Source organism: Dictyostelium purpureum (genome assembly GCF_000190715.1).
Source record: "Dictyostelium purpureum unplaced genomic scaffold DICPUscaffold_1, whole genome shotgun sequence".
Lineage (NCBI taxonomy): Eukaryota > Evosea > Eumycetozoa > Dictyosteliales > Dictyosteliaceae > Dictyostelium > Dictyostelium purpureum.
Window position 1 is genome coordinate 245,368 of NW_003519338.1, and position 13,948 is coordinate 259,315.

The following is a 13,948-nucleotide window of genomic DNA, read 5'->3' on the forward strand; positions in this document are numbered from 1 at the left end:
TGATGCTTTGTTTTATAATCTCCTAGTTCCCTTTATGGATTCAGGATTTAATATTTTCAAGTTATCCATTAGAATTAATTGAGTAGGCGATACCAATGCTGATATAGAGTTTGGAAACAAGTTCTTATAAAATTCATAAATTGCATGCTCTTTTGCTGGCATTATAAGTCTACCACCATGCTCTAATTTAAAATAAACTTTTTTATCCATGATACTACCAATGCTATTTCCTGTTTGATTTTGATCCCTCTTTTTAAATTGATGTTCCGATACATCATATGATGTTATTCTATATGCAAGATTTAATGATTTAACTTCATAATGTTTTAAATCTTCACTGAAACATAAAGGAGATGGAGCTAAAATACTGAACGATTTTTTTTTTTTTTTATCAACTGTATCTGTTAATTTATTGATAAATGATATATTTTGTTCCGAATAATTATTTAGTTTTTTTATTATACTGTTTAATAATATTGTATTTTTATTGTTGAAATTACTTTTTAATTCCTCAATTAAACTATTGATTTTGTTTATATTTGTGTGAATGGGTTTAAATATTTCATGATCATTAATTGTCAACTTATTTAAAAAGTTTGATTGTACGTCAATATTGATATTTAAAAGTTGTTTCGGTGATTTGATGCACAATATAATTTCTTTTATTAAATTTGAAATATTTTCATAATTTTTTTCATTTTCAATTTTAAGTAAATATTTTTTTAATTCTATATAATAGGCTTCGTTTAGGTATTCTTTTATATACTCTGAAAGAGTATTTTGTTTTATATCATATATACTCATGAATATCTAAAATTTAATTTATAAAATTAACAAAAAAATAAAAATATAAATAAATTAATAAATAAAAAAATGCTTACCTAAAAAGAAGCTCAATTATTTATTTATATCAATTTTTTATTTCTTAATAATAAAAAAAAAATTATAAAATAATAGTTTTTTTTATTATTTTAAAAAATTTTAATATTTTTATTTTTTTTAAAAAAAAAACCAAGAAAATAAAATTTTTTTTGATCAAAAAAAAAATATCTTAAACATTCTTTATTGAAACCATTTGAGAAAAATTAAAAATAAAAAAAATTCCCAATACAAATTTTTAATTTAATAACATATTTTATTTTTTTTTATATTTTATCAATAAAATTTATTGAAATATTTTAATTTTTTTAATTTTTTTTAATTTTTTTATATAATTTATTAATATTGTAATATTTTTAATTTTTTTTTATATCATAAAAATTTATATTTTTTTTAAAAATAATTCAAAACAAAATTTTTCATCAACCTATTAACATTAAAATGAATAATAATTTCTTTTTATAAAATCACCAAATGATCTGATTCCCCATTTAAAGATTTTAAAATGATGTTTAATTTTAATTTTTTTTTAATTTAATTTTTACAATAAATGAAACATTAGATTCACAAGTTATTCCATATGGAACAACTGAATTAAAGTTTAATTTAGTGATTTTCAATTATCCAATTATATACCAGAATCCCCATTAAATAAATATGCAAATAAATAACAAAAGATTTTTTTTTTTTTTTTTTTTTAATATAAAAATTTGAGTATTTCTTCGGGTGTTTGTTTTCCAGTGGCTTTCTAAAAAAACATATAAAGAAGGTTTTGACTATCAATTTGAAACATTAAAACACAAAGATATAAAAGAACAATGTTTGTGATTAAATTTTAATTTTTTTTTAATTTTTTTTTTTTTTTATCAAAAAATTTTTTTTTTTTTTTTAAAAATTCACAAATTTATTAATATTTTTTCTAAAAAAAATAATAATTCAAAATAATTAATAATTCATTTTTGATAAACTTATAAGTATTAAAATGAATAATAATAATAATAATGTTTATAATCACACACATAATTTAGAATCAATTACAATATCAGATATAGATAATAATAATAAAAATGAAAAATTATTTTTTTCAGTGTGGAGAAACAAGTATCTATTAAATGAAATACAAAGACACCACAGGTTATATAATGAAAATAAAATAATAAATATTAACAAGTCAATGGATCAACTTAGATACCATCCACACAGAAGATATGCAACAGAAATTATAATTAATGTTGGTGAACCATTAGAACCACATGGTCAATTAATACCCTATGGTACAACCAAATTAAATTTCTTTGATCGTTTTAATAAACCAATTCAAGCAGGCGATATTCCAACAACTGTCACTTCCTTGGAACTAGATCAAGATATACCAATTGGAACTTTCCCACTATCGTTAACTACATTAAAGCAAAATAAATTCAATAGAACAATTACACCTGGTTCATTTGGTTCAATTGTAAATTTATCCCTAGAATCCTTCAATCAACCTTTAAAAGATGGTGATTTACCTATAACATGTAAATATCTATATCTTGGGTCTTACAATCAACCGCTCCAACCAAATATTCTTCCCCCAGAATTAAAAGAATTAAAATTATTACACTTTAACCACCCACTATCATACGGTGTACTTCCAGAATCAATCACTGATCTAAACATGAACTACTTTAATCACCCACTATTATATGGTGTACTTCCAGAATCAATCACAAATCTAAACATGAACTACTTTGATCACCCATTATCCAACTCTCTATCAGCACTACATTCATTAAAAACACTTTTTTTGGGTAGTTTTAATCAAGAGATATCAATCCAAACATTTCCACATTCAATCGAAAAATTATGGTTTTTTAGTTTTAATCGAGTTATAAAACCAAATGTACTTCCACCATCAATAACTGATCTCCTTTTATATGCATTTAACCAACCACTTTCAGAAGGTGTACCTCCAGAATCAATCACTGATCTACATATGAACCACCTTAATTGCCCATTATCCAACTCTCTATCAACACTACATTCATTAAAAAAACTCAATTTACAAAAATTTAATCAAATTATAAAACCAAATGAACTTCCATCAATAACTCAACTCAATTTAGATGCATATAACCACCCACTTTCAAACGGTGTACTTCCAGAATCAATCACTTTTCTAAGTATGGGCAAATATAATCACCCATTATCCAACTCTCTATCAACACTACATTCATTAAAAACACTCTTTTTACAAAGTTTTAATCAAGTTGTAAAACCAAATGAACTCCCAGAATCAATCACTTCAATAAGTAAAAACTTAGATCACTCATTATCCAACTCTAAACACTAAATTCATTAAAATCACTCTATTTACAAAGTTTTAATCAAATTTTAAAACCAAATGTACTTCCACCATCAATAACTAAACTCATTTTACATGCATATAACCACCCATTAGAACCACAAGTAATACCGCCAAACGTGGAACATCTAGAGCCAAAATCATATAATTGTAATCTTGGTAAACATTTATTCCCAAATACTTTAAAACATTTAGTTATATCAAAATATATCTATAATAAAAACATTCGAATAATTATAATTGGAAATAAAATAAAAATAATAAACAATAATTTTTTTTTGTAAAATCACCAAATGATCTGATTCCCCATTTAAAGATTTAAAATGATGGGTTTAATTTTAATTTTTTTTTTTTAATTTAATTTTTACAATAAATGAAATTAGATTCACAAGTTATTCCCTATGGAACAACTGAATTAGAATTTACTGATTTTTTCAATTCACCACACACTTTTTTATTCTGAATATTTTATCATTTTTTGTCATATTTATGCAATTTTATGCTAAAAAATGTAAAGATATGAAAAAAAAGTAAAAATATGAAAAAAAATGATAAAATATTAAGAATAAAAAAGTGTGTGGTTCGAGGTGTTTCATCTTCTATTCCATAATCTGTTTCTCAAAAACAATATAATCACCCTATACCAGAATAGATATCAATAAATGAAAATTCAAACAAATAAAAAAAAAAATTTTGTTAACCAAATTTGCAAATTTGAAATTAAAAATATAATACCCAAATTTTTGCACTAAATTTTGAAACAATAAATGTGTGGGCATACTTGAACCGCTTTTACAATAAAAAATTTAAATTTATTGTTGATTATTTCTTCAGGGTTCGTTTTCCTCATACTCGGTGGCTTATCAACAAGAAACATATAAAAATGATTTTGACCATCAATTTGACACATAAAAACACAAAGATATAAAAGAACAATGTTTGTTGTTTAATAAAATTAAAAAACTTTATTATTTTTTTAACACCAACTTTTCATAAAATTTATTAAAATAAAAAAAAATTAAAATTTTAATTTTTTTTTTTTTTTATCATAAAAATTTATTAATATTTTTTCTTAAAAAAATAATTCGAAACAAAATTTTTGATCAACCTATAAATATTAAAATGAATAATAATAATGACAGAATAGACAGTAATAATAATAATATTTATAATCACACACATAATTTAGAATCAATTACAATATCAGATATAGATAATAATAATAAAAATGAAATATTATTTTATTCAGTGTGGAGAAACAAGTATCTATTAAATGAAATACAAAGACACCACAAGTTATATAATGAAAATAAAATAATAAATATTAACAAGTCAATGGATCAACTTAGATACCATCCACACAGAAGATATGCAACAGAAATTATAATTAATGTTGGTGAACCATTAGAACCACATGGTCAACTAATACCCTATGGTACAACCAAATTAAAATTCTTTGTTCATTTTAATAAACCAATTCAAGCAGGCGATATTCCAACAACTGTAACTTCTTTACAATTTTCTAAAACTGATGAAGAATTTTTTAATTATTTTTATTCACATCGTTTCGATATTAAATCAGTTGTCCCACCAAGTGTTACTAAATTGAATCTCGGTATAGATCAAGAAATTTCACCAAATACATTACCACCATCACTTACCAGTTTAAAAATGGAACTAGATCAAGATATACCAATTGGAACTTTCCCACAATCATTAACTACATTAAAGCAAAATAAATTCAATAGAACAATTACACCTGGTTCATTTGGTTCAATTGTAAATTTATACCTAGAATCCTTTAATCAACCTTTAAAAGCTGGCGATTTACCTATAACATGTAAACATCTATATCTTGGCTCTTACAATCAACCGCTCCAACCAAATACTCTTCCCCCTGAATTAAAAGAATTAGAACTAATAAAATTTAACCACCCACTATCATACTGTGTACTTCCAGAATCAATTACTTTTCTACGCATGGACGACTTTGATCACCCATTATCCAACTCTCTATCAGCACTACATTCATTAAAAACACTCTTTTTGAGTAGGTTTAATCAAGAGATATCAATCCAAACATTTCCACACTCAATCGAAAAATTTTGTTTTTTTAGTTTTAATCGAGTTATAAAACCAAATGTACTTCCACCATCAATAACTGAACTCTTTTTATATACATTTAACCAACCACTTTCAGACGGTGTACTTCCAGAATCAATCTCTTTTCTACGTATGAACCACCTTAATCACCCATTATCCAACTCTCTATCAACACTACATTCATTTAAAACACTCTATTTACAAAGATTTAATCAAGTTATAGAACCAAATGAACTTCCATCAATAACTAAACTCAATTTATATACATTTAACCACCCACTTTCAGAAGGTGTACTTCCAGAATCAATCACTTTTCTAAGAATGAAAGACTTTAATCACCCATTATCCAACTATCTATCAACACTACATTCATTAAAAACACTCAATTTACAAAGTTTTAATCAAATTATAAAACCAAATGAACTTCCACCATCAATAACTGAACTCATTTTATATGCATATAACCACCCACTTTCAGACGGTGTACTTCCAGAATCAATCACTTCAATATGTATGAACAAATTTAATCACCCATTACCCAACTCTTTATCAACACTACATTCATTAAAAACACTCAATTTACAAAGATTTAATCAAAATTTAAAACCAAATGTACTTCCACCATCAATAACTGAACTCATTTTACATGAATATAACCACCCATTAGAACCACAAGTAATACCGCCAAACGTGGAACATTTAGAGTTAGCATTATATAATTGTAATCTTGGTAAACATTTATTCCCAAATACTTTACAATATTTAGTTATGTCAAACTATTCAAATGAATTATTGGAAAATGATTTACCATCATCAATTACAGAACTTAATATCGAATCGAATTATACTTCAAATCCAATCCGATTTCAAATTAATTCAATACCACCATCAGTAAAAAAATTAATACTCCCAATTGACCATTCCCAACCTCTTCAAGTCGGTACTATACCCAATTCAGTAGTAGATTTAGAGCTACCCAGACACTATTCCCACCCTCTTCAAGTCGGTGCTATACCCAATTCAGTTACACATTTAACTTTACCTAAGGTATTTAGTCCTCTCCAAGTAGGTGTATTACCAGAATCTCTCACTAAACTGACATTTAGAAAAGGATTTGATCAACCAATAGACCCAGCTACTATTCCACAATCTGTTACTCAAATATTATTACCTAACTATTATAAACACCCAATACCAAAATCTTTATTAAATATAATAAAAACATTCGAATAATTACAATTGAAAATAAAATAAAAATAATGAACATAATTTTTTTATTATAAAATCTCTGATTCCCCATTTAAAGATTTAAAATTATGGGTTTAATATAAAAAAAATTTTTAATTTTTAATTTTAATTTTTTTAATTTTTTTTTATATTTTATTTTTTAATAAAAATTTATAAATATTTTTTTAAGAAAAAATAATTCAAAACCAAATTTTCAATCAACCTATAAACATTAAAATGAATAATAATAATAATATTTATAATCATACACATAATTTAGAATCAATTACAAAAACAGATATAGATAATAATAATAAAAATGAAAAATTATTTTTTTCAGTATGGAGAAACAAGTATCTATTAAATGAAATACAAAGACACCACAGGTTATATAATGAAAATAAAAAAATAAATATTAACAATTCAATGGATCAACTTAGATACCATCCACACAGAAGATATGCAACAGAAATTATAATTAATGTTGGTGAACCATTAGAACCACATGGTCAATTAATACCCTATGGTACAACCAAATTAAAATTCTTTGATCGTTTTAATAAACCAATTCAAGCAGGCGATATTCCAACAACTGTCACTTTTTTAGAATTTTCTACAACTAATAATTATTCTCATCGTTTCGATATTAAATCAGTTGTCCCACCAAGTGTTACTGAATTGCATCTCGGTATAAATCAAGAAATTTCACCAAATACATTACCACCATCACTTACCAGTTTAAAAATGGAAATAGATCAAGATATACCAATTGGAACTTTCCCACAACCATTAACTACGTTATATCAAAACAAATTCAATAGAACAATTACACCTGGTTCATTTGGTTCAATTGTAAATTTATCCCTAGAATCCTTTAATCAACCTTTAAAAGCCGGTGATTTACCTATAACATGTAAATATCTATATCTTGACTCTTACAATCAACCTCTCCAACCAAATATTCTTCCCCCTGAATTAAAAGAATTAGAATTATTACGCTTTAACCACCCACTATCATACGGTGTACTTCCAGAATCAATCACTGATCTAAACATGAACTATTTTAATCACCCGCTATCATATGGTGTACTTCCAGATTCAATCACCAATCTAGGAATGGACGACTTTGATCACCCATTATCCAACTCTCTATCGGCACTACATTCATTAAAAACACTCTTTTTGGGTAGTTTTAATCAAGAGATATCAATCCAAACATTTCCGCACTCAATCGAAAAATTAAGTTTTTATAAATTTAATCAAGTTATAAAACCAAATGTACTTCCACCATCAATAACTGGTCTCTTTTTATATGCATATAACCACCCACTTTCAGACGGTGTACTTCCAGAATCAATCACCAATCTACGTATGAACCACCTTAATCACCCACTATCCAACTCTCTATCAACACTACATTCATTTAAAACACTCCACTTAGAAAGATTTAATCAAGTTATAGAACAAAATGAACTTCCATCAATAACTCAACTCAATTTATTAACATTTAACCACCCACTTTCAGACGGTGTACTTCCGGAATCAATCACTTTTATAACTATGAAAGACTTTAATCACCCATTATCCAACTATCTATCAACACTACATTCATTAAAAACACTCCTTTTACAAAGTTTTAATCAAGTTATAAAACCAAATGAACTTCCAGAATCAATCACTTTACTGCGTATGAACAGCTTTAATCACCCATTATCCAACTCTCTATCAACACTACATTCATTAAAAACACTCATTTTACATGCATATAACCACCCATTAGAACCACAAGTAATACCTCCAAACGTGGAACATTTAGAGTTAACATCATATAATTGTAATCTTGGTAAACATTTATTCCCAAATACTTTACAGCATTTCGTTATTTCAAAATATTCAAATGAATTATTGGAAAATGATTTACCATCATCAATTACAGAACTTAATATTGAATCGAATTATACTTCAAATCCAATCCGATTTCAAATTAATTCAATACCACCATCAGTAAAAAAATTAATACTCCCAATTGACCATTCCCAACCTCTTCAAGTCGGTACTATACCCAATTCAGTAGTAGATTTAGAGCTACCCAGACACTATTCCCACCCTCTTCAAGTCGGTACTATACCCAATTCAGTTACACATTTAACATTACCTAAAGTATTTAGTCCTCTCCAAGTAGGTGTATTACCAGAATCTCTCACTAAATTGACATTTAGAAGAGGATTTGATCAACCTATAGACCCAGCTACTATTCCACAATCTGTTACTCAAATATCATTACATTATGATTATAAACACCCAATACCAAACTCTTTAATAAATATAATAAAAAAATTTTTATAAAAATAATAAACAATAATTTTTAAACTATTGATTTTGTTTTTATTTTTGTGAATGGGTTAAAGTATTTTATATTCATTATTTGTTAACTTTAAAGTTTAAAAAGTTTGATTGAACATCTTCATTGATTTTTATTAATTAAAATATAAAAATAATAAAATTAAAAAAAAAAAAAAAAAATTTCAAAAAAAATCTTTTAATAAAATTTTTTTTTTTTTTATTTGAATTTGAATTTGATTAAATCTAAACATTAAATATGTGTAAGTAATATATTTATATATATTTTTAATATTTAAATAAATAAAATAATTGTTTTTCTTATCAATCATAAAGCACACATCAATGAAAACAATATTAAAAATAATTGTAATGATATATTATTTTTTTCAATATGGAGAAATAAATATATATTAAAAGAAATACAAAAACATCACAGGTTATATAATAGTAATAGAAGAATAGTTGTTGACAAATCAATGGATCAACTTAGATATCATCCACATAGAAGATATGCAACAAAAATAACTTTTACAACAAATGAAACATTAGAACCACAAGATATTCCCTATGGAACAACTGAATTAGAGTTTACAGATTTATTCAATAAACCAATTATAGCAGGTACTATTCCTCCAACTATAACTATAATATATTTTAGTTACAAGTACATTCAACAGATCGATATTCAATCTGCAATACCACCTAGTGTTAGAGAATTAGATTATTTTAGGTATGATAAAACCCTAACACCAAATATGCTTCCGCCATCTATTATCAGTTTAATTATGAAATCTTTTAATCAAGAAATTAATATTGGCGTGTTTCCACAATCATTGACTTTTTTGAATCTATCTAGATTCAATAAAAGCATTATACCTGGTTCATTTGGTTCAGTGGTAAAATTAATTCTAGGCTCCTTTAATCAACCTTTAAAAGCTGGTGACTTACCAATAACATGTACATATTTAGACCTCATCTCATATAGTAACCCAATAGGATCAAATATTCTCCCACCTCAATTGAAAACATTGAATCTTGATAAATTTAATCATCCAATACCACATAATGCACTTCCAGAATCAATCACAGAGCTATATATGTATAAATTTAATAAACCACTATCAAACTGCCTATCATCACTACAATCATTAAAATCACTTAAAATGCCTTTTTATAATCAAGAGATATCAATTGGAGATTTACCCAGCTCTATTGAAACATTAGAACTACAAAATTTTAATAAAATTTTAAAACCTAATGTACTTCCATCATCAGTAACTAAACTCGTTATAAAGTGTTATAATCATCCATTAGAACTACAAGTAATACCACCGAATATGAAATTTTTAAATCTATCCTCGTATAACAAAACACTGGGTAAACACATACTCCCAAATACTTTAGAGGTATTATTAATTAATAATCAAAGTAGTTTATCAGAAAATGATTTACCATCATCAATTACTAATCTTTGTTTTGGTGATTTCGGGCCTTGTTCTAGTTCACTCCCAATTAATTCAATTCCACCATCAGTTAAAATTTTAACACTGCCCTATTACTATAAACAACCTCTTCAAATTGGTTTAATTCCCAAATCAGTTAAAGATTTAACTTTACCTCACGACTATGATCATCCCATTCAAGTAGGTCTATTACCAGAATCTCTTTTAAGATTGAAATTTGGTCATCAATTTAACCAACCTCTAGATCCAAATACTATACCACAATCAGTTAACTATATTATATTATATAAATCCTATCAACACCAAATACCAGGGTCTTTATCCAGCAGGTTAACTATTTATAAAGTTTAAAATAAATGTATCCAAAGTAACTCTGAGTTTAAATGGTGATATTGGACATTAAAAAATCATTATTTAAACATTTGATATAAATTTCATATTTTTAATAATAAATCTGATATTGTTATGCCGGCACAAGATAATATTAAAAAATTAAAAAAAATAAAAAAAAATAAAAAAAAAATTTAAAAAAAAAATCTAATTATTAATTTTTTTTTGTTTTTATGAAATTAATCTATAATATTTTTAAAAATGTGTAAGTAATCTCAATAAAATATTTTTTTATTTTTATTTTATAACTATATTAACATTATAATTATTTTCTTTCTACAAATTATTTTAATTTTTTTCCCAATTTTAGCTCACATTAAAAACAGCAATAATAATAATAATAATATAGAAAATAATGATAATTTATTTTTTTTAATTTGGAGAAACATATATTTATTAAAAGAAATACAAAGACATCTCAGGTTATATAATAGTAATCGGATAATTAATATTAACCAATCAATGGATCAACTTAGATATCACCCACATAGAAGATATGCAAGTAAAATTATTATTGGGGTAAATGAACCATTAGAACCACATGGTCAATTAGGACCATATGGTAAACTTATTCCTTATGGAACAACTGAATTAGAATTTACTAGTTCCTTCAAGATACCAATTATAGTAAAAGGTGATATCCCCCCAACCGTCACATGTTTGATATTATCCCCTTCTTATAGACAACAGATAGATATTAAATCAGCTATACCGTCAAGTGTCACTAAATTAGAATACTGTAACTATAATCAAGAACTAAAACCAAAAATGTTACCACCATCACTCACCAGTTTAAATATATCTTATACGAAACAAGAACTCAGTATTGGTACTCTTCCACAATCGTTGACCTATTTAAATCTATATGGGTTTAATGAAAGGATTATTCCTGGTTTATTTGGTTCGGTTACAGAGTTAAACCTTGGAAGCTTTAATCAATCTTTAAATGCTGGTGATATACCTATTACATGTATAAATCTTAAACTTGGTTCATATACCCATCCACTTTTATCAAATGTTCTTCCACCCCATTTGGAAAAATTAGAATTAGCATTATATAATAATCCAATATCACATGGCATACTTCCCGAATCAATAACAGAACTTTGTATGAAACACTATAATCAACCAATTTCAAACTCTTTGTCTTCTCTGTACTCGTTAAAAACACTAAAAATGTTTAATTTCGATCAAGAGATATCTATTGGAGAACTGCCGTGCTCTATAAAACAATTGGAGCTAGCTCAATTTAACCAAGAATTAAAACCAAATGTACTTCCGCCATCAATAACCAAGCTAATTTTATTCAGTTATTCTCATCCATTAGAACCACAAGCAATACCTCCATATGTGCAATATTTAGAACTTCTGTCATTCACTAAAAAATATACATTCCCAGATTCAATAAGGCATTTATCAATACCAAACTTTTATAATTTAGATAAAGATTTTCTATCATCAATTACACAACTTGGTTATGAACGAAACTGCAGTTTAAATTCATATGGAAAGGTTTTAGAGCTTCCACCATCCAGTTTCATTCCTTATCTGGCTGGAAAACCCAAAGCATTAGTAAAATTAATTTTTCCTTCTCACTTTAATCATCCTCTTCAAATCGGTATTATACCTAATTCAGTATTAGATTTAACTTTTTCTTCATACTATGATCATCCTCTTCAAGTGGGTGTATTACCAGAATCCCTCACTAAATTAACCTTTGGTGATCGTTTTAATCAACAAATAGACCCAAATACTATTCCACAATCTGTAACTCAAATAGAATTATCTAGATTATATAAACATCCAATTCCAGACTCTTTATCTAACAGGTTAAAATATAGTTTTTATTAAAAATAAAAAAAAAAAAATAAAATAAAATAAAATAAAATAAAATAAAAAAATAAAAATTCTTTTTTTATTTTATTTTGATTTTTTTTAATTTTTTTCAATTCTTAAAAAAACGAAAATATGGATAATAATAATATTATTATAGATAACAATAATAATTATAATAATGATATATTATTTTTTTCAATATGGAGAAATTTGTATATATTAAGTGAAATACAAAGACATATCAGGTTATATAATGAAAATGAAATTATAAAAATTAACCAATCAATGGATCAACTTAGATATCATCCACATAGAAGATATGCAACTAGAATTATCATTTCGATTAATGAAGCATTAGAACCACATGGTCAAATTATACCCTTTGGTACATCCGAATTGTGTTGATGGTTTTAATAAACCGATAAAGTCTGGGGATATTCCAACAACAGTCACTAGTCTATTATTTAATCAGAGTTATAGTCATCAAATAGATATTAAATCAGTTTTCCCACCAGGTGTTACCAATATAAACTATTTAAATCAAGAAATCACACCACATACATTACCACCATCACTTGCCAATTTAACTCTTGGATATAATCAAGATTTTGCAATTGGAACTTTCCCCAAATCATTAACTTTTTTAAATCTAATTAGTTTCAATAAGACTATTACACCTGGTTCTTTTAGTTCAATAGTAAAACTAATTCTACCATCTTTTGATCAACCTTTAAAAGCTGGTGACTTACCTATATCATTGGAAGAATTAACACTCTTCAGTTTCGATCAACCACTTCAACCAAATGTTCTTCCACCTCAATTAAAAAAATTAGTTGTAATATTCTTTAATCAACCTTTATCACCTGGTGTATTTCCTGAATCAATCACTGATCTAACCATGGACTTCTTCGATCACCCATTATCAAACTCTCTATCAAAATTACATTCATTAAATACACTGAATTTAAAAAATTTTGATGAAGATATATCTATGGAAACATTTCCAAACTCAATTACAAATATGTCTTTTGATAACTTTAATCAACCTTTAAAACCAAATGTACTTCCACCATCAATAACTAAACTTATTTTACCTAATTATTACCACCATCCATTAGAACCAAAAGAAATACCACCCAATGTTCAACATTTAGATTTAGGATCATACAATCATAAACTTGGTAAAAATATACTCCCAAATACTTTGAAATATTTATCAATTTGCTCAAATGAATTATCAGAAAATGATTTACCGTCATCTATTACAAAACTCAATTTGAAAGTTTGTGACCCAAATACTCAATTACAAATACCCTCTTTGTCAGAAATAATAAAAAGAATGAAAAAGCAATAAATAAAA

General features: G+C 25.7%; 7 protein-coding genes across 7 annotated transcripts; 6 read left to right on the forward strand and 1 right to left on the reverse strand.

Moving 5' to 3' along the window:
* Positions 1–12: 12 nt before the first annotated feature.
* DICPUDRAFT_146554 (uncharacterized protein) lies at positions 13–804 on the reverse strand (the record flags this gene model as incomplete). The annotated part of the gene is made up of 2 exons (XM_003282904.1): positions 13–359; positions 501–804. The coding sequence occupies 2 exons, from the start codon at positions 802–804 to the stop codon at positions 13–15; spliced, it is 651 nt and encodes a 216-aa protein (XP_003282952.1).
* Positions 805–1,861: 1,057 nt separating this feature from the next.
* On the forward strand, positions 1,862–3,214 carry DICPUDRAFT_73927 (uncharacterized protein; the record flags this gene model as incomplete). Its single annotated transcript, XM_003282850.1, has 1 exon — positions 1,862–3,214. The coding sequence occupies one exon, from the start codon at positions 1,862–1,864 to the stop codon at positions 3,212–3,214; it is 1,353 nt and encodes a 450-aa protein (XP_003282898.1).
* Positions 3,215–4,348: 1,134 nt separating this feature from the next.
* On the forward strand, positions 4,349–6,562 carry DICPUDRAFT_73928 (uncharacterized protein; the record flags this gene model as incomplete). Its single annotated transcript, XM_003282851.1, has 1 exon — positions 4,349–6,562. The coding sequence occupies one exon, from the start codon at positions 4,349–4,351 to the stop codon at positions 6,560–6,562; it is 2,214 nt and encodes a 737-aa protein (XP_003282899.1).
* Positions 6,563–6,793: 231 nt separating this feature from the next.
* Positions 6,794–8,902, forward strand: DICPUDRAFT_146557 (uncharacterized protein; the record flags this gene model as incomplete). The annotated part of the gene is made up of 1 exon (XM_003282852.1): positions 6,794–8,902. The coding sequence occupies one exon, from the start codon at positions 6,794–6,796 to the stop codon at positions 8,900–8,902; it is 2,109 nt and encodes a 702-aa protein (XP_003282900.1).
* A 253-nt stretch (positions 8,903–9,155) lies between these two features.
* On the forward strand, positions 9,156–10,713 carry DICPUDRAFT_73930 (uncharacterized protein; the record flags this gene model as incomplete). Its single annotated transcript, XM_003282853.1, has 2 exons — positions 9,156–9,159; positions 9,233–10,713. The coding sequence occupies 2 exons, from the start codon at positions 9,156–9,158 to the stop codon at positions 10,711–10,713; spliced, it is 1,485 nt and encodes a 494-aa protein (XP_003282901.1).
* A 240-nt stretch (positions 10,714–10,953) lies between these two features.
* DICPUDRAFT_146559 (uncharacterized protein) lies at positions 10,954–12,603 on the forward strand (the record flags this gene model as incomplete). The annotated part of the gene is made up of 2 exons (XM_003282854.1): positions 10,954–10,957; positions 11,063–12,603. 2 exons carry the CDS (start codon positions 10,954–10,956, stop codon positions 12,601–12,603), a joined length of 1,545 nt encoding a protein of 514 aa, XP_003282902.1.
* Positions 12,604–12,720: 117 nt separating this feature from the next.
* Positions 12,721–13,942, forward strand: DICPUDRAFT_146560 (uncharacterized protein; the record flags this gene model as incomplete). Its single annotated transcript, XM_003282855.1, has 2 exons — positions 12,721–12,973; positions 13,080–13,942. 2 exons carry the CDS (start codon positions 12,721–12,723, stop codon positions 13,940–13,942), a joined length of 1,116 nt encoding a protein of 371 aa, XP_003282903.1.
* Positions 13,943–13,948: the final 6 nt, after the last annotated feature.